At 43.5% G+C, this 20,562-nt stretch overlaps 4 protein-coding genes across 5 annotated transcripts in view; 2 read left to right on the plus strand and 2 right to left on the minus strand.

Annotated features, from left to right (window-relative positions):
- The window catches only part of LOC118415934 (ADP-sugar pyrophosphatase-like), a 13,390-nt gene extending 12,747 nt beyond the window's left edge, over positions 1-643 (minus strand). For both annotated transcript variants that reach the window (XM_035820890.1, XM_035820889.1), the window contains exon 1: positions 466-643. In XM_035820890.1, coding sequence (XP_035676783.1) covers positions 466-522 — 57 coding nt within the window. In that variant the 5' untranslated portion in view covers positions 523-643. The remainder of the gene's footprint in view (positions 1-465) is intronic.
- Positions 644-971: 328 nt separating this feature from the next.
- On the plus strand, positions 972-6,036 carry LOC118415936 (ER membrane protein complex subunit 1-like). Its single transcript, XM_035820892.1, has 4 exons — positions 972-1,120; positions 1,979-2,965; positions 3,360-3,629; positions 3,990-6,036. The coding sequence occupies exons 2-4, from the start codon at positions 2,075-2,077 to the stop codon at positions 5,769-5,771; spliced, it is 2,943 nt and encodes a 980-aa protein (XP_035676785.1). The 5' UTR covers positions 972-1,120; positions 1,979-2,074; the 3' UTR covers positions 5,772-6,036.
- Positions 6,037-9,298: 3,262 nt separating this feature from the next.
- On the minus strand, positions 9,299-14,495 carry LOC118415939 (protein DD3-3-like). Its single transcript, XM_035820895.1, has 8 exons — positions 14,291-14,495; positions 13,558-13,801; positions 13,293-13,355; positions 13,034-13,145; positions 11,758-11,941; positions 10,792-10,863; positions 10,182-10,350; positions 9,299-9,714 (listed from the first exon to the last, which is right to left on the minus strand). Exons 1-8 carry the CDS (start codon positions 14,478-14,480, stop codon positions 9,483-9,485), a joined length of 1,266 nt encoding a protein of 421 aa, XP_035676788.1. The 5' UTR covers positions 14,481-14,495; the 3' UTR covers positions 9,299-9,482.
- Positions 14,496-15,318: 823 nt separating this feature from the next.
- LOC118416313 (leucine-rich repeat-containing protein 15-like) lies at positions 15,319-18,679 on the plus strand (the record flags this gene model as incomplete). Its single annotated transcript, XM_035821402.1, has 2 exons — positions 15,319-15,435; positions 16,826-18,679. A coding segment is annotated over exon 2 (1,839 nt), but the record flags the coding sequence as incomplete, so codon positions are not given.
- Positions 18,680-20,562: the final 1,883 nt, after the last annotated feature.

The raw sequence follows: 20,562 nt of genomic DNA on the forward strand, positions 1-20,562 counted from the left end.
GGAGCGTTGCCGAAGGCTGTCCCGAACATCGACGAAGATCGACGGAGATCGACGAATTGATCCAAGATGGCGGACGGAATGAGTTTAGTATGAGTTAGGCATAGCGATCTGTTGACAAAGGTCGCCTTTCGGGCTACTTTGGGGAAAGTGGAGATCGCGAACACCCCGGCGCGGTGTGCAAGACTCCAGGGAAGCCGGGGACGTGCAAAAAACCGGAGGAAAAGGTATCTCCACGGAACGGATACGCAAATACTTTTTAGTCCAATACGTTCCGCCCCGACTAGAAACAAAAACATCCTGTATATTATATTAAAATTAAATAAGTTTTTCGTTTCTAGTCGCCCCGGCTACCTTGCTACGTGCCATCGACTGCGTACCACGTATTCAGAACGATTTCAGAACATTAGAAATACACCTTTTCTCCCTCAGGTTTTAACTCGTTGCTACGTCAAAATGTTCACGAACCTCTTCTTTGATGCACCGGCAGCCTGGAGTGCCGTTTACGCCGTCTGAAGCCATCATGTTTACAGCTTTCTCTCTCAGCGCGCCAAAACTCGCCTGTTGTTTACCGCGCCGTGCTGGAAAATAACTCCTGACATGTGGGTGGGTCAGTGACGTCACGACGGGTCCACGGTTGAAAATGGGGGAGGGGTTGAGGATCAATAATTTTACAAATATACAGTGAACTGCGAATTACTATCAAATATCAAAAAATATTTCAAATTAACTACATACATACTGTTTTCATAGCTTATGTGTTGTTTAGATTGATAAAAAATGACATGAAATCCGACTGTCACCCCCTCATAGTGGTATAATTCGAAGCACGATAGGACAAATCATTGCATAAAAACGCAACAGACAATTTTCAATATTCTTCTACTAGACGTAATAAAGATATCATGAGTAATAATGTTTTGCTTAAACCTGTTGTACATTATTCATTTAGTTATTTTCATCAATTAATAACATTAATTCGGTCTTTACTTCCATAATCTGTCTATACAATTTGTGTTTTATTCGATGCTGTCGAACAGCTGCAAAATGGCCGACCAGCCGGTGTAGAAAAAGAAGAACAAGCAAAAAGGCGTTTATTTTACGCCTCTACTTGAGTCCTGAGGTGAGTTCTAGTGTGCGCATGATAGCAATAACCTTATGCAATAGGAAACGAAGTTTTTTAGGATCTACCCAATACTGTGTTTGTTAATTTTGCCTTCCATAACCTCCATGCAAATGTGATAAAACAGGTCAAACATGAAACATGCATGCACGTGTTTAGTGATCACCAGTATAATAACGTTAGTCATCATAAAATATAACCTCTGATCAGGATCATCAACAAAGTGACCCATAGATCGCCTTCTTCAAATACTTTAAAAAGATAGTAGGATACAGTCTTTTTAGGGCCAGTATGCGGGGTTAGGAAGAGGAATAATGGGCAACACACATAATTTGTAGGCATGATTTTATTCATATGAAACAGAAGAAAGTGATGTCTGATTATTCACATCGGTGTATTATTGCAGCCAATTGGTACCAGTCTGAATATGATACAAGTCCATGCAACGTTAATTGACAAAGGGGTGGATTCTGGAAATGTTACATATGCTAGTATTGCTACTCGCTTTCCCTCGAACATCTGCTTACTGAAGGAGGTTATATTCAGAATATAACCTCCTTGGCTTACTACAGGAAGTTAAGAGATTCCTATAAGTGCATTAAATTCGCGGAAGCGGGAAAAAGGACATTTCACGGTGGTTTTAATTTTGCGGTAGCACCATGCACTGTAGTCTCTTAGTACTGTCATGGAAAAATGTTTGTGGTGGTTTTAAGTTCGCAGTGAAGCGGCCACCACGAAAATCGCGAACATTAATCCACCGTGAAAGTTTCTGCATTTACAGTACTTTTCAAAACAAGATTGATTTTTTCATGAAATCCATTGAAATAACACTGCTTTTCCTGTTTTTGTATCTTTCAGTTCCTCACGTCTACACAAGAGTGTACAAAAAATCAGCTGTGACTATTAAGAAATCAATTCACTGTGAAATACTAGTTCAGCACTGAGTGCAGCACCATGACAGGCCAAGGTCAAGGTTTCTCGTTGCCATGGATACTCCTGACTGCTGCCCTTGTCCTTCACGTGCCCCCCACCAGCGGGATGTACGAGGATCAGATCGGGAAGTTCGATTGGCACCAGCAGTACATCGGCGCTGTCCGGCAGGCCGCCTTCGACCAGTCCGCTCCAGTCAGCAAGCGCATCTTCGTCGGCACCGAGTCCAACGTCGTGGCGGCCATCAACTCACGCACGGGGCAGCTGGCCTGGAGGCACGTGCAGGAGAGGGGAGACCCCTGGGGGGTGGATGCGGTACTGCACAAGGGCAACGTCTTGGTGACGGTGTGCAGTGGCGGGGATGCAGTCCGTGCGTGGGATCCGGCTAGCGGAACCCTCCTATGGGAGTTTCTCGCAAAGGAGAAGAACGATTCCCCAGCGAAGGCACTTCTTGTAGAGGGCAGGCAGGACGAAAGGTCACACGTGGAATCAGTCGCAGTCCTGACCAAGAAGACGCTGAGGATCCTCTCGGCAGTGGACGGCCATGAGATGGTGAGCACAGAGGTTTGGTCAAGCGGAGAGACTGGGGGAATTTCAGTCTTGCACCAGGCGAGCAATGGCCAGCTGTATGCAGTCAGCATTTCTAGCCAAGCCGCCGTACAGATCGTTTCATACACCCACGTCCCTGGAAAGGGTTACGAGGCGGTGAAGAGGGTTATACCAGCAGGGTGGGCCTTGCCCCAGTCCACTCAGTGCGTGGTCACCGGAGACAACATCCTGGTCTGCTCAGAAGCCAGCACCAACTCCCTCCACACCATATCGCTTGTGGATGGCAGCGGCTTTACTACAGTCACCCTCCTGTCACTGGGGTTCAACAGCTGGCAGCCTGACAGCCTAGCCATTAGTGCAGTACAGGTCAGTAGGCATGTTCTTCTATTGTTGTAATGGACACAAGTTACCAAGAAAGGTACTTTTAGTAGGAAAGATCTTTATGGACTGAGTGTTGTGCAGATTTCTTTAGTATTGAAGAAATTACAGTAGCCATTGTAATTTGAAGAAAATTTCCTCACTGTAGTTAGTTTCAAATGATGTGTATCAAATATGTATTTATCATACTTTGAGCCAGGTAATAAGTTATGCCAACTAGCAATTACCCAAGCAACTGGATTTTGGAAATGGTTGAAGACATTTCAAACATGTTTTGGTGAATGTTGTAGAATTTTTTAGGTGCATGTGTGACTAATAGATCATAGTTATAATGACTTGATTTTTCTCTAAATGTTTCTTACTGCTTTATGATATGGTACAGGTCGGGAGGAAGGAGGTACTTCTGCGGCTGTCTCAGGACCACTACGTCCTCCTGCAGGCCACGGCAGACACGATCACTGTTCTGAAGGATCTCCCCAACGTGTACGCCACCACCACGGCAAGGAGTCAGGACAGGGACATCATGTTCATGGTGAAGAAGGGAACCAAGGACGAGCTGGTCGTCACCGGCTTCTACCTACAGAACCTGAAAGAAGACCAGGCTCTGACACAGATGATAGCCCACCCGCTGCATTATGGGTCACCACAGCAGGTTTGTTGTTTATTGAATTATTATCCTTTAGTTGTTGACAGCATATCACTGCAACATCTACTCTTCCAGGAGTAATGATTACACATAACACTTGGACACATAACATGCACAACATATAACATGTCATTCAAAAAAATCATTAAAAAATGCATGTGCCATATCAAAGCTAAAAAAATGCACGTGCCATATCAAAGCTGTCAAGTACCTCATGTGCCATTAGCTGAGTTTTGCATGTGTTTCATTAGCTGCTGTCTAAACATCTTGGACGTACTCACAGTTTGCAATTCATATGCTAGTTGGTTCCATTCGGATGTTGCTCTATATGTGAAGGATTTCTTAAGACTGTCTTTTGTTTCCCAGGTCACGGTGTACACGTTCCTGAAGCGCGACGGATCGACAGGATACCGCGCTCTGCTGCAGATGGAGGACCAGACACTGCTGATGCTGCAGCAGCTGCAGGGGAACCAGGGGCACGTCATGTGGCAACGCAATGAGGCGCTTGCCTCAATCTCCGCCGTGGATCAAGTCGATCTGCCCGTGTCCGAAACAGAGAGCAAGTTTGAGGAGGAGTTTGGAGAAGAGTCGGAGGAAGACCTCTCCATCTGGCAGATGTTCACCAGAAGGATCACCACTCAGCTGGAACAGCTGAAGGACCTTGCCGACAAGTTTGAAGAGTACAGGAAACCCAAGGCCAAACAGGTGGAGAAACAGCTGGAGAGGGATCCCTTCAACCTCCGCAAGATGATCGTGGCGGTAACGTCGGCTGGTAAGCTGTACGGACTGGACAGCGCGAACGGGGACATCGTTTGGCAGTACTTCCTGCCGAACATCCGGTGCTTCGGCCAAGGCGAGATGTACCTGTTCGTACAGCGGACCACCGCGCACTTCCCCCACCCCCCACAGGCCATGCTGGTTGCCCAGGACAAGGCCACTGGGAACGGACTTGTCTTCACGTTCAACCCCACCACCGGGCAGCCCGTCAACGCTAGCGCTGTCTCGGGAATCCTACAGCCTTTCAAAGTGCTGCAAGCGATCCTCCTGCCCGTGATGAACAACCACCATCTCCATCCCGTCATGATTGTCGACTCTGATCATGGTGTTCACATCTTCCCGCCTTCCTCCTCTGTCCTGTCTGTCCTGAAGAAAAACAACGGAAAGATCTTCCTCCATGCCGCTGACCTTGAGAAGAGCACGCTAACCGGGTTTAGCCTCACCACGCTTAAAGATGGAAAAGTGGAACTTGCGCAAGCCTGGCATCTCAGCCTCCCGATCCCGTCCCAGAAGATCGTGAGCGTTGTTCCAAGGAGAGCTAACGAGCACGTCCATTCCCAGGGCCGCGTGTTAAGCGACAGAAGCGTCATGTACAAGTACCTCAACCCCAACCTGCTGGCTGTAATGACAGAGGGCATAGAGCGAGACATCCCCCTGTTGACCCTGTATCTGGTGGACGCCGTGACCGGACAGGTTGTGTACAGCATGCAGCACAAGCGGGCCAGCGGGCCCGTCCATCTGGTCCACTCCGAGAACTGGGTCGTCTACCACTACTGGAACGGGAAGTTTCGCCGCCACGAGGTGACCGTGCTGGAGCTCTTCGAGTCGCAGGGAGACCGAAACTCCACCACGTTCTCGTCCCTCTCCACCCAGAGCCTACCTCTCGTCCTGCAACAGGCCTACATCTTTCCCATGGGATTATCCGCCATGGCCGTCAGCAACACAGAGCGCGGCATCACCGCTCGCAGCCTCCTCCTTGCCCTACCAAACGGCGGCCTCATGACCCTCCCGAAGAACATCCTTGACCCCCGGCGACCCATCATCCCCACCAAACAGCACCAGGAGGAGGGGGTGTACCCCTACATCCCCGAACTCCACGTCAACCCCATGACTCTCCTCACCTACAACCAGTCCATCGAGGGGATACGGGGGATCCATATAGGAGCAGCGGGGCTGGAGTCTACCTCCGTGGTGCTAGCGTACGGATTGGACCTGTTCTACACCAGGATAATGCCGTCACAGATGTTTGACGTGCTGAAGGAAGACTTTGACTACTTCTTCATCAGTTCTATATTGTTGGGACTGGTCATGGCCACTCTGATCACCCATCGACTAGCTGCCATGAAGACTCTGAATAGGAGTTGGAGATAGGGGCACTTTGGGGAAGGGACTATATCAGACATAGCATAGCATAGCATAGAGTTCGGACATGTTCAATTAACATGGAAACTCAATCATATACTGGTACTAGTGGTAGAGACACGAATTGAACTTGACTTCTGAATTATGGAGTTCTTACACATATGTAGCTGGAATAGGAGTTTGGAGCCTCTATGAACTTTACTCATGATTGCAGTTATCAGTTTAAGTTTCCTTAAAATCAGTCTCTTTGACAAATTTTAAGACCATAGCACCACTAATAGTAATAATTGAGAATTCATCTGTTCTTGATGTAGCAAGTCTGGTTCCTCATATTACTTTGGATACTATTAGTCCATTAGCTGACATACATTTTGCGTAGCTACTTTTCCCGGACATAAAATCTCACAGACATAGGACATACATATTGGAAGTTCTATACATGTATAGCAAATGTTTCTGTTGTAAACTTCTGTGCAATTTTTGTTTGTGGGTATTAGTGAGTGTACATTGTAGTTTGATAGTGTTAAGATCACCTGCTGATCACATTATTAGATCATAAGATCACATCATCAAAAGTCAAGAATTCTATTCAGAGATTGGAGATCTTTTTTATTGTTGGGAGGTATAATACAGATATTTGTACTAGACTTAGTTCGGGGGCTGAATGAATCAGCGTTAAACTTTAATTTGCTGAAGTTTTATCAGCCTTCTGTGTGTGAAAGCGGGTATTACTAAGAAGTTGACATGTAATGATTTGAGATTATTGTTTTTATAAATTATATGCACCATGTTCTATAGTTTACATGTAAAAAAAAAACTTCCTGGCCCAGATAGGACTCATCAATCACCTCTTGGTCCACCAAAAAAGTCAACTTGGATGTCATGGCCTGTCTTCAAGAGTGAAGAACAAAATAATGACATGAACATTACAGGATCCCCCGATAAATTCTGTACTGTCAGCAGAGAGTCATTTATGATGACCTGGCAAAACTAAATCAGGTGATGGTTACTGTTGGTGTCTATAATTTGAAACTGATGTATAATATTTTTAACTACTGGAGAATTCTTTTTTTTGTTTTCAACTAAACATGCATATGTAAAATTACAAACTTTAAGGTATTAATAGTAAGAAAGATCTAAATGGAATGTTGTGCAGAAGGTTGTGAAGACATTACAGTAGCCAGTGTATTTTGTACACTAAGACTTTCCTCATTGTAGCATGTTTCAAATGAAATGTAGCAAATATTTATTTGTACAAGATGATTTGATTAATGTTGTAAGTTAAAGATTTTTTGGTTGTAAAGAATTGTGCATGTGTGATGAATAAATATGATTATGGGTACGATAATTTTATGTTTTTCTGAAATGTGTGGCATAACTGGTAGGCTAAGCGCGTTGGGCTCAGAATCAAAAGATCCCAAGTTCAATACCCACCATGCCCAGACGTTGTGCCCTTGGGAATGGCACTTCACATGACTTTCCCTTACTGTGGAGTGAGGCCTACCGAGCCTCTTTGGCTATTATAAATGTGTCTAACGTTAAATGTGTGCCCCAAATCACACTACGGATTTCATGCGCAAATGTGCCAACATCTGCACATTGACATCCACTAAGAACTTTTTTTTCTTAAAAAATGTTTATGACATGCCAAAGCTATTCAATGGAATTGGTTTTGTGTACATACTGGATAGCAAATGGTCTACAAGATCCAGCCTATAAAAAGCCTTTGGAAGCCTATGGAAAGCCTTTCTCTGAAAGTAAAGTTACATAATTCAGTACTGTTGTTGTTGACATACTTCTGTCTTCAAGGTTGACAATAGAGTTTACACTTTGTGTGATGAATTTAGGAACTGTGATGCATTATGAAACTCATGCATATTATTAGATAGTACAACTCACTGTAGCTTACATGGTATTACAAAAAGCACACAAAGTGTTTCTACATCAATTTTTATTTCACCATTGGGTCTGAACCAGCAGACACCAACTAGTTTACACCAAGGATTGTCTCTAGGTATACATTAGCCTTCACAGCAGACTGGCAGCCATCTCAATATGGATATTTTCCCTAGCCTCTACCAGCCTTTTTGGATTGAGGGATATTTTCTCACCGCGATGAAGAATAACTCCACCGATCCGCGGAGCCTGGGAAAGGCTACATTTTTCAACTGACACTTATGAAAGACAATGAATCATACATGAAATGCCTGAATGTCTGTATCGGGTTACTTACATTTATGGAGGTTATAGACATCAGGTAAACAATATCTAAAGGCAATTCAATCTACAATTGAGTAAAATCAGATTTACTTATGGACGTTTCGAGTGACATCAGGTTAACTTTATTTTGTACCTTGTTATGTTCTGTCTGGATGTTAAACCTTCATCATTGTTCACATTTTATGACTTATGCCATTTTTGTTCAATCAAAATGTTTTTGTTTATTCAGAATTGACTGAAAATGTGCTGCAGAGTCCACTATGAAGGCTATTATATTGTACTTAAATTTTACTTAGCCATAACATCTACATTCATCATTTTACAAAACACCACATACAATATAGAGTACAAACATCTGCATATCAGCAAAAGTGAAGGAAAATACTAGTTACTAAATGCTGTTGAGAGGCACTTTGTACAGCTAGCAATGGTATATAATGAAAGTTGCAGCATAAGGCCTCTTAGGTTTACAATTAGCAGCATTTTCACAAATTTACAAGTACAGTGAAATGCAATGCCTGATTATGATGCTAGCGGTAACATTGTCATGTAACGATTCTATTACTCAACTCTTTAATGCAAGAAATTCTACATAATTATATTTCAGTATATATAGGCTGATGGTACAGAGCTATAATGTACAACAAGAAAGTTTATTTCAGTTGTCCAGTGTGTTAAAAAGAAGTCTAGGGGACTAGCTCAAAGACTGAAGCCATCAAATTTGGTTCTAGTCCCAGGTTACACTATACACCACCTATAGCAGCTATAAATCATTTTTAAGTACAAACTAAAGATATTCATGATCTTTATAATTGGTGATATGATACATGATTAAAGATGGTTTACAAAATTTCGATGTTAAGGCAGGTCATACTGGCTGGTCCATTTTGTGTTTAGAAACTCAACTTGATAAACAAGTTAGAAAAACATAGAATAGACATCATGGTATCATGATCATGTTATGCAAAATAACACATAGTTGATGTAGGATTGACAATAACATGATATTAATTTCTGATTTACTTTTGCGGTGGTTTTATTTTGCAGTCAGAAGGGAAAAAGGTTTCTTGCAGTGTTTTAAGTTTGTCATGAAGTCCAGGAAGATTAGTGGCGTGCACTAAGGCACGTCACTAAATGGATTTTCAAATAAAGTCTCAAGTGGTTAGCACTATTCACGGCAGCAGTACAGTTACAGTAACTGTTATATACAATAATGGAAACATATTTTGCGGTTTCATGAATTTGCAGTGAAGTTGTTACTGTGAAAAACACAAAAATAAAACCTCCACAAACATTTAAAGATTTCCGTAAATAGTTCATCAGGTTGGTATGTCACTGAATAAAGAGACTCTTTTTAGACTCAGAATTACCCTGAAGAAGGTGACAGACGGTCACCAAAACGTTGGTGAGAACAAAGCATTTAGATGAATGTGTAAAAAGAGTCTTAAGTTTTCATTCATTTTAAGATTTACAAAATGAAACAAAAAAGATTGACAAATGCTAAGGCAGGTCGTTGTCTGTGAAGGATGACTTGGTCCCCTCGGCCACGTGGATGGTTCCCTTCTGGCTGCGGTTGGAGAAGTTGTTGTTGCGCGTGCACATGTAGTGGTACGTGCCCTTGCGGAACTCCAGGAGCGCCCCCTCGAACGACGCCGGCGCGTTGTTGAGAAGCTTGTCCAGCTTGTTCTTCCGTTCCACTGACTCGGTGTGGCAGACCTCCGCATGGAAACAGCTATGGGGGCAACAATAGAAAAATAGTTAAAGCAAAGAGGTTAAAAATAAAGCACTCTGCATTGAAAACAGATAATATTTAAAACTTGTAACTTCAAGTATACGAAAAATAGATAAGTTACAGTATACCAGTTACACAAATTACATTGATTTCTTTGTGTACAAATATGTTTCTGATCTTTATCATGTCCTCTGATCCATTATACATGTAGGCTATCTTCTTCAAATGATCCCGTCCTGTGGAAGACCCCCCTCCCCCAAATTATGGAAAGACTAGGCTGTAAGAGACACGACAAAATAAGTTTAAAGGTAGCAGAGTCTACGACAAGGGACTCTGTTACATGGAGGCATCTGATGAGGGGAACAAGGGGACAGCTATTGGTCTAGGGTAATTGTCTTGATATCTACCGTTCGGTTAACGGCAGGCACAGAACATAATGTGGCAAACCCTGAGGAGTGAAAACTCACGTGTAGTATCCTGAGCTGGCAAATGCCACAGCCAGGTCCTTTGCCAGACTATATTTGGGCGCGGCCGGCCACCAGACCCGGGCGCTGTTCCACATGGTAGAGTTCTCAAACGGAGCGGGGAAGTTGTCCAGCAGTGATCGCATCTGCACGATGTTGTTTCGGTCCGTGCCTGGAACAAGGAGTGGGGTTTAAATTGATTCAAGCCTGACAGCTTATATATAAAATATATGTTTTTCTTGCAATTGTTCAAGAGTTTTTGAAATTTGCAGAATACTTTTGTCCCTTTTTTATAGGTTGATTTAAAATCTACTTTCATAGATATCACTGTCTATTCTTCATCAATGTATTAGTCCATTGGCTAAAATATCTTTGAGAATATACGTGATCATAGTATAGAAATTTGAGGCAAATATAATAATAATAATGTCATTGCCAAATAAGAAACTTAAAGTTCAAGTTAGCATGAACACTGCGACAAAATTATTCATTGTTGTATTGCATTTGATTTGCATGGGGCTGGCAGAAAATATCACTAAGTTTTATTTGTCATCAGTTTTGGGTAGCCTAAAAGGTTTGTAGAAACGTAAATATTGCAGTAAGTTTTCCCTACCAGTTGTGCCCTCCCCAGCATCCCCAGCCTGGCCATCCCCTGCAGGGTTCCCGTTGTTGTGGCTGTTTGACCCTGGAAGATAGAGCAACTTTAAGACTTACAGCATATCTTAACCCTTAAACTGCCAGAGTTTCAGCCGTATAGAATGCTATCAGTGCCAGGGTTGGCTGCTGACCTCCAAAAAGAAACCCCCGAACAAGGTCGCCTAACTTCCGGGGTTCGTGTGCCACATGCGCAAAAAGCTGCTACTTTGGGGGAATACACTATCCCGGATATATCCGGGCACAGCACACAGGGCATGTATATGTGTGCCGGATATATCTGGGCTTGGCAGTTTAAGGGTTATTCTATGTTGTTAATCAGTACGGTCTCTTGTGTGACTCAAGATTCTACCACATTTGATAAGAATCAGTGTCAATGACATGCTGCAACAAATGAGAATAGTTTGGTTTACCATTACTACTGGCACTACTGTAACTGTAACCATAAAACTTGAATGTGCTTTAATTTGTGGATTTCTACAGCAATGGACTTCTTGGTAAAGTAATACAGGCCAAATACTGTAATTCACTTTGTCTTTTCGGTACCAAACTTTCACAGTCTGAGAAAATTTAACTTGTTCTCGGAACTAAATGTTCACTGTCGCAGCAAGTGCACATAAAAAAGGCTGTGAATCATTTGTTATCGGTAATGACTAGTTCACGTTACAGACATCATCGTGAAAACCGTGAACATAACAGTACATTGAAAAAATCAGGAATTACAGTATTCTGCTGCTACCTTCCCACTGTATGTGCATCAGGTCCCCCTCCTCCATGTGTAGGTGGGTGGGCTCAGTTGACTGTATCTGTACCTATATACATGTAGCTGGTATATTCTGTACCTATATACATGTAGCTGGTATATACTGTACCTATAGTCGTTCTGTAAATATCCAGTATTTTTGTTCTCTATGTTACTACCCACCTTCCCACTGTATGTGTGTCAGGTCCCCCTCCTCCATGTGCAGGTCGGTGGGCACAAAGTCGTACTCCACGGCAGGGTACACCTGCACGATGTTCCCGCGCTTCCCGCGTACGTTCAGGTTGTGGATGGCCCGACCCTCCAGGCCGCTGGGCCGAGGCTTCAGCAGGAACACGTGGCTCCGGTCCTGATGGGGGTACGGAAAAAGTAATAATGGTTTAACATTAAGCTATGCTTGTGGACAGATAAGAAGTTGAACAATTAGCTCGGAAACTACTGGATCAGTACACAGTCACTGTACAATATAGTAAGTGTTCACCCTAATGTTGAACCTAGCTTGATTACTGGATGGGGATTAGTCATGAAAAAAGTCAATGCAAAATATATTCCTCTCCCAGCATTTTTCCTTTCCCAGCATATTTTCCTTTCCCGTCATATTTCCGGATAAAAATCGCGAATAGACGTCCACGGAACATAGACATATAGGTGCAAACGCTCACCGAAAAACTGTTCACAATACTTTGTTGCAGAGGTTACCCTCTAGTCAACAAAGTAAATACTGTTAAAACACAAAAAAAGCTTTACTGGCTACACAGTCAGGCTAATTAAATTTGTTTTCCATGAAAAAATTAAAGACCAGCCAGATTGGAATTAAGATAAATCGGATCATTAATCATCTGAAACAAACATGGAAGGTTCTGCCAAACTGAGCAGTGTTGATGGCCAGTCTGAGCGGGGAATACTCAGCTCCGATGTCCACTGAGCATACACAATGTGCTATGCACAAGGGCATGCTTTTAAAGTTTTATCGTACACAAATCTCTTTGACTGTACAAACCTGGAAGGTCCTTCCGAACTGAGCAGTGTTGATGGCCAGTCTGAGAGGAGAGTACTCAGCACCGATGTCCACTGAGCATACACAATGTTCTATGCACAAGGGCATGCTTTTAAAGTTTTATCGTACACAAATCTCTTTGACTGTACAAACCTGGAAGGTCCTTCCGAACTGAGCAGTGTTGATGGCCAGTCTGAGAGGAGAGCACTCAGCACCGATGTCCACTGAGCATACACAATGTACTATGCACAAACTTTAGGCAGTCTTTTATCATACACAAATCTCTTTGACTGTACAAACCTGGAAGGTCCTTCCAAACTGAGCAGTGTTGATGGCCAGTCTGAGCGGGGAATACTCAGCATCGATGTCCACTGAGCATACACAATGTACTATGCACAAGGGCATGCTTTTATCATACACAAATCTCTTTGACTCAACACAAACCTGGAAGGTCCTGCCAAACTGAGCTGTGTTGATGGCCAGTCTGAGCGGGGAGTACTCAGCACCGATGTCCACTGTTGGGTTCTGCTGTACGGGGGACAGCAGGCCTAGTTGGCTGGAACAGAAAAGACAACAGTTGCATTTAGTATTGCTATAGAACACAGATAAGGGTCTTCAGAAGATGTTCAGTTTGAAATCAAGGTCTAACACTTAAAAGTTATAGCCTATGCAAAAAATCTGTTAGTAACAAAAGAAAACTTACAGGTTCTGGTTGTAGGCTGCGTCAGTCTGCCAAGGATCATAGTCATCTGTGGAGATGTTGTACCTGAATAGAATAAGATTACACAGTCATGTATTAGCTAACAGACAACAAACAATGGCTTTTGCCAACACGGCAGACATTTTACAACTCATTCCCTTACTTTGATTCTTTCTTTCTCTCTATCCCACTCTTTCTATCTCTCTCTCTCTAGATCTCTAGATCTACCACCCTCATTTCTCTCCCTCCCTTCAGGTCTTATCCTCACCTGATTCTCACCACACATCTCTTGGTGTTCCCAGACGGGAAGTATGGCAGCACCCAGGTGTAGTTACTGGCCTGCCCTTCCCTGCTGTTGCCCAGATGGTTGGACCTGCTCCATGGCGCCGGCTGACAGTCCGGCGCGGGCGGGAGCACCAGGCACGTCTGGGTGTCGGTATCCTCCCCCTCAGGGTAACCGTAGACGTACCGCAGGCCACTGCGGCCCTCCCCCTGGCAATCTGCCTGGGAAACTGGGGAGGCACACGGTAAAAATTTGAAATGAGATCATAAATCTAAATTACACTCACATCGCATGTTGGCAAGATACACTTTTTTTTTTAATTTTTTGTTTAATGCAAGTGTCATGTTACTTCTATAATGCATGCGCAAACAGCTTCCAATCCTTTATTTTTTTACATCATTATGATTGTGACATTATGTCCCAGAGTCCCAGGAGGAAGAGGATGTCCCTTCAAGATATATAGTTCAGAAACTGTAACTTACAGTTACTGTGTACAACAGTTCCCCATACCTGTGGGTGCCTTCTCCAGATAGCTGTAGTAAGCCCTTTACTCTAACAAAGACAGACAGTACAATACTATACAAATGTATGTTGTGTAACTGTACCATATCTGTAGGAGCCTTCTCCAGATAGCTGTAGTATGGCCTCCTGCTCACTAACTATATAACATAGACAGTGCAGTAACTGTAACACAGGTACAGTAACAGTGAGACCCTACCTGTGGGTGCCTTCTCCAGATAGCTGTAGTACGCCCTCCACTCCCCATCGTTGTCCTCACAGTCCTGCTGGTTGTTCCAGCGTGACCAGTGCTTCTTTTGTGTCCTGGCGTTGTTGTAGAACTCCACACACTCGTACTTAGCTACGGAGTTTGCACTCTCACGCTTGTAGTAGCTGTGGAAGAGAAGCATTTGGTGGTTAATTACCTGGAAAATATGCCTCCAAAACACTGTTTCTTGTAACTAAAGTCAAGCAGTGAAGGACCTGGTCTTTGTCATTTCATACAGACAACAAAATCATTTTTTTCTCACGCTTGTGGTAGCTGTGGAAGGGTAGCAGGAATATATTACTTCAAGTCTACAAAATTCCACCCTTTTATGTTACAAGCAGTGAGTGTCTTTCATATTCTTAAGCTTATTTTTCAGCTTAAAATAGTAAAAGTGCCCAACTGTCAACAATACGACATTCTCACGCTTGCAGTAGCTGTGGAGGAGAAACATTTGGTGGTTAATTACCTGGAAAATATGCTGTTTCTTAATGTAATTTACAAGCAGTGAAGGTCTTTGCCATTTTATACAGACACCAAAATCATTCCTACAAAATTCATTAGAAATTTGCTGTTCTAAATCACACCATTCTCCCTGCTGTCTAACCCCATAACAATTGTACACATTGGGACCAAACACTGTCAGCTACATTTTTTTGTACCTTTAGTGAGCAAGTTGAAGGTAAAACTAAAAGGCCCTTAGTCTTTTGAGCAGAAAGGTGATGCTACGGACATCTTTTCTTACTTCCCTTCTCCAGATTGCGAAGTCAAACAAATAGCTAACGTGCTTAGTACTATACTTTCTATGGTTTGATAATACCATTGCCATGTTCCCCTGGTCCCATTCATACATCAAAGGTCAACAATGGGAGGATAATAGTGAAGCCTGTGAAGGTATGCGCCCTTGAGGCATTTTCTATGTGCAAAACCAACTGCGCAGTTGCAGGGTTTGCCCCACAAGCAGCACCGACCACCACAGTTGTAACTTCCTTGACTGTTATATACCACTTAGTCTTCTGACCAGGTGGGCACTATCAACTACTTAGGCCAATTCAGCCTACAGGATCAACTTGCACATTTCTTTAGGACGCTGTCTCTGGGTAAGTGACATGTTTGGGACTATTCTGCTCGTAGGTAAAGATCATCGTCTAGAAATGTTGTACAACAATTGACAGTGTGACTTCTTTTTTCAACTTCTGGTTGCATATCGAGGATTTCTTTTTTAGTTAGTATTACATTTCTGCTGTAAATTATCTCTTTTAAGTGACAACTTGTTACAGCTAATTCTGTACTTGATCAATGGTACACCAGATGACTGGAAATATTTAAAAAAATACAACAAAATTGAGCCAAGTAATTATAAGTAGCGCTATTTTTTTCAGGTCACTTCCTTGTCAGACAACCTGGTAGAATGTATGATAGGGAGTAGCATTAGGGGGTAAGAATGCTAAACGTGGATACATTAATTAAGTCATAATTCATTATAAGATTATGTCAAAAAAAGTACATTCAGTCAAGCAAGATTGTTGAGGAGCAATCTAATTAATATTAATATGTTAAAGCTATATTTTACATACATCAATGTAACAGCTACCGGGAGTCCATAATTCAAGGCAGCATTTGTGCCCGTATCTCTCGACTGTCTGTTGCGGTCACTAAGATAACTCAAGAACAGCTGAATGGACTGGTTATTTCTATATTTGATATGCTAGGTGGATGTGACAATAACTAGAATTTAGGACTAGATTTTGGGTTCCCTGGTGGTTTGCTTTGGTAATGCAGCAGAACTTCCTGCTTCGAATATCGTGTTGTGGACATTGTCTTGATTTTAGAGTGTAGTAGGTGGCTCTTGGGAAAGACAAACATTGAATATATTTATATTTTTTTTTTATTCACCGCAAAACAAGGCTGTTGGAGCCACTTAGACGTTTTGGGTTACAATACTGTATAGTGAAGAAAGACTTAAACAGTTGTAGATTGTACCCCGTGGGAAAGCAGGTCCGTGGAAGCTCATTCCATGACGAAGTTGTTCTTGGAAAAAAGCTCTGAGCGTGGAACTTCCTCCTAGTAGGAGGATTGTGGAGGAAAAAAGGATGATTTGCTTCCGTGGAAGTGGCTTAACGGGTTCTTGCAGTGAAGGTTCGTATTAGAGGCACAGATGAGTGAAGTTCTGCCAAGCATTTACCATGGAAGTAGCGATAGAATAGTGCTAGTCTAGCTACATCACGCCTTTGGGACAATTTATTAAGTGACTGCAGGGGCCAACTTTGTTGGAGCTTTTAGAAGAAAATAGGATAAGAGGTGATGGATTGTCATGATTTGGGGTACATGTGTATAGCATAGAGATCCCATTTGCATAATTAATCACCACAGTTCTTTACTGATCAAACATTTTTAAAATTTCATCACGGTAAAAATGTAAAACTTTAAAAGTTCTTATTTTGGAGGGATTTACTGCCAGTGACAATTTCCCCCGTCTTCCTATATCAGGGCACAGAGAACAGCATGGGTGAGAAGCTGCCAGGGATGCTGTTATCCCTTCTGATCATCCTGAAGGTGTTTGGATCAACAGAAGCTTCCTGCAGCATTTCTGGTTCTTATGCTGACTGTAGCAACCAGGGTCTGACCAGTGTTCCTCAGGACCTGCCAACAGGCATCACTGAACTTGATTTGTGGGGAAATCAAGTCACAACATTAGATCAGTCTGATTTCTCACGGTATGGGAGGTTGACACATCTATATCTAGGAAACACTCATATTTCAACAATCAATAGCCAAGCTTTCTTTGACTTGCCAGACTTGATCAATTTGAATCTTGATGGGAACCGCCTATCAAGTATCAGATCTGACATGTTCACAGGGCTGGGAAACTTGGAGACCCTGTCCTTAGATGGTAATGAGATCAGTGATATTCAGACTGGGCCTTTCAATTCAACACCTCAACTAAGAATCTTGTCCCTGGAGAATAACAACTTAACAAACCTCAGGTCTGACATGTTTACAGGGCTGGGGAACTTGAAGACCCTTATCTTACACAGTAATGAGATCAATGATGCTGGAACTTTCAATTCAACACCACAACTGAAATTTCTGTCCCTGTCTCAAAACAAGTTAACAAACCTCAGATCTGACATGTTTACAGGGCAGGGAAACCTGGAGTACCTTTGGCTGGACAATAACGAGATCAGTGATATTCAGGCTGGAACTTTCAGTTCAACATCACAGCTGAGAACCTTGACCCTGCATCAGAATAGACTGACACTCTTCAAAGCAGACACATTTGCAAACCTAACACTACTTACAACCCTCCAATTATACAGGAACAACATAGCTACGTTTCCTATAGAAGCTTTGTCAAAGCTTCCATCACTTTCTGGGCTTCAGCTTCAGGACAACCAAATGGTGACTCTGCCATCAACAGCCTACAACAGACTGTTATCACTCTCTTATGTAAGCATTGACAACAACCCGTGGCAGTGTGACTGTAGGATGCTTCCCTTCAGGCAAAAGATGACTGGGTCTCATTTAATTGAAAACCAAATCACATGTGAAGGACCCAGCAACTTCCATGGGCAAAGGCTTAAAGATATCAATCCTGAAGATCTGATGTCAAACTGTGAAGAACCAACAATAGTGAGGTTTGGGAAGAGTGACAATAACACAGTCATAGAGGGAGAGACACTCCGCTTGGTCTGTGAAGTTTCAGGAATCCCCACACCAGACATCACAGTCACCCTCCCATCTGGACTGAATGTATCTGTTGAGTCAGGCGGGAGGGTGACTGTGGATGTGAATGGTACCATCACCATAACCAATGTTACTGCAGCAGCAGACGCTGGTCTGTATGTCTGTGTTGCAACAAGTTCTGTTGTTGGCTCGACGTCAGCAACACTACTTGTAGATATCCAACTGAAAGTAGCCACAACTGGTAATGTCAAAACAGTTACCACAACCGGAATAGTCAAGACAATGACTACAACTGGTATATTGAATACAGCCGCCACAACTGGTACAGTCAATATAGTGGGCACAATTGGTAAAGTAACTACAGTAGCCAAAACTGAAACGATCACTACAGTGGCCACAAGTGGAACTTTGTCACCAGTAACTTCACCTCTTGCTATGACTGGTGCCTTAAACAAACCAGAAAGTAGTACAACTTTCTCCCTCCCTGTTCTCATTGGTTCTGTGTGTGGCTCAGTAGCAGGTACTGTCCTCGTTGTTACCATCATTCTCATAATCTGGCGCAGGAGAAAGACCCAGAACCCTCCCTCAGGCCCAACCCCCCCAGTTGTTTTCAGTAGCGCAGCAGCTAGTGTCACAATTAGGGATGGGTACCAGTACAGAAAATTCGGGTCCAGGTCCGGTTCAGGTCAAAAGGATCAGGTCCAGGTCCGGACCTGAACCTGGACCTGATTCAGTATGACTCATACCAATGGTCCATTTCACTACAAAGAAATCTGTTTGGTGGAGTATTTGACTTACACTGGCATTTTAAAGTCCTACAACGCTAACTGCACCTGTACGATTGACTGTAAAACTTGGTAGAAATTGCTATAAACTCTACTCTACTATACTCTTGTTATTTTCTTCCACCTGCAAGCGCCAAAACGTGTGAATGCCAGATAAAATGATCTTTTAATTTTCTAATCGGTCCAACATCCGGTCCACCTAATTTTTTAAGGTCCGGTTTTTCTGGACCGGTCCCAGGTTGTAGCCAGCACCCATCCTTCCGTCCCTTGACGGAATTTTGCAGCTGGGGACGGAACAAGGTTTTTCCCATTCCGTCCCCTGTGACAGACAAAAATTGATATGTAAAGATATCAAAAAAAAATGAAACCCGTAATTCTTCACAAAAACAGATGCCATTGAACAGCTTAGTCTACCAGCAAAATTTACACCTCAAAATGCAAGAAATAGTGTTTTAGAGGTTCTAGATTCAAAAATTTTCTGGGACCCCAGACCCCCTAGAAATATCGCACAACATCAGGCCATGCCTTCGGTGCTCGATAGGATTCCCATTCAAAATCAAGTGGACGGAAAATGATTTCAGGCTGGCTACAACCCTGACCGGTCCAATAAGAAAAACCGGTTTTGTACCGGTACGCTGTACCGATACCCAGCCCTAGTCACAATCAGTGGGCATAATCAGACAGGGCAGGGTGGGGCCCAGCAGTCTACAAGTGAAACCTTGAAATCCATGAGATCAGAAAATGTCCTGGGGCATCCTGCCTCTCTGACTCTCAAGTACAAAGATGTGGTATTGCCACCAAGGAATATGATGCCTAATAATGCAAGTCTGAGACAACCGCCTGCTGAATACCGGTCCCTTGGGCCAAGGCAACAACCTGCTGAACACATATACATGTCCATCCGACCAATGAAACAACCAGCTGAATACCAGTCCCTTGGGCCCAGGCAACAGCCAGCTGAATACCAATCCCTTGGGCCCAGCCAACAACCAGCTGAATACCAGTCCCTTGGACCTAGTATGAAACAACCAGCTGAATACCTGGTCCCTTGGACCCAGGCAACCACCAGCTGAATACCAGTCCCTTGGACCCACGCAACAACCAGCTGAATACCAGTCCCTTGGGCCCAGGCAACCACCAGCTGAATACCAGTCCCTTGGACCCAGGCAACCACCAGCTGAATACCAGTCCCTCAGACCCAGGCAACAACCAGCTGAATACCTGGTCCCTTGGACCCAGGCAACCACCAGCTGAATACCAGTCCCTTGGACCCAGGCAACCACCAGCTGAATACCAGTCCCTTGGACCCAGGCAACAACCTGCTGAATACCAGTCCCTTGGACCCAGGCAACAACCAGCTGAATACCAGTCCCTTGGGCCCAGGCAACCACCAGCTGAATACCAGTCCCTTGGACCCAGGCAACAGCCAGCTGAATACCAGTCCCTTGGACCCAGGCAACAGCCAGCTGAATACCAGTCCCTTGGACCCAGGCAACAACCAGCTGAACACATGCACATGTCCATCAGACCAATGAAACAACCAGCTCATCAGTCTTTTGCATTCAGGTAACAATCTGCAGAATACCAGCCCCTTCAACAGATCCAAAGAGTTCACAGGAGTGATGACCCCCCCCCCCCCCACTTCCCCTGCCTAGTGCTGCTCATGACACACAATTGCAACATCACTACGGCCACCAATCCCTAAAAAGACATATCATTTTAAACAGTCATTCTAAATGTTAGTAAAATTCTTCC

This window comes from Branchiostoma floridae, chromosome 5 (genome assembly GCF_000003815.2).
Source record: "Branchiostoma floridae strain S238N-H82 chromosome 5, Bfl_VNyyK, whole genome shotgun sequence".
In the NCBI taxonomy this organism is placed as follows: Eukaryota; Metazoa; Chordata; class Leptocardii; order Amphioxiformes; family Branchiostomatidae; genus Branchiostoma; species Branchiostoma floridae.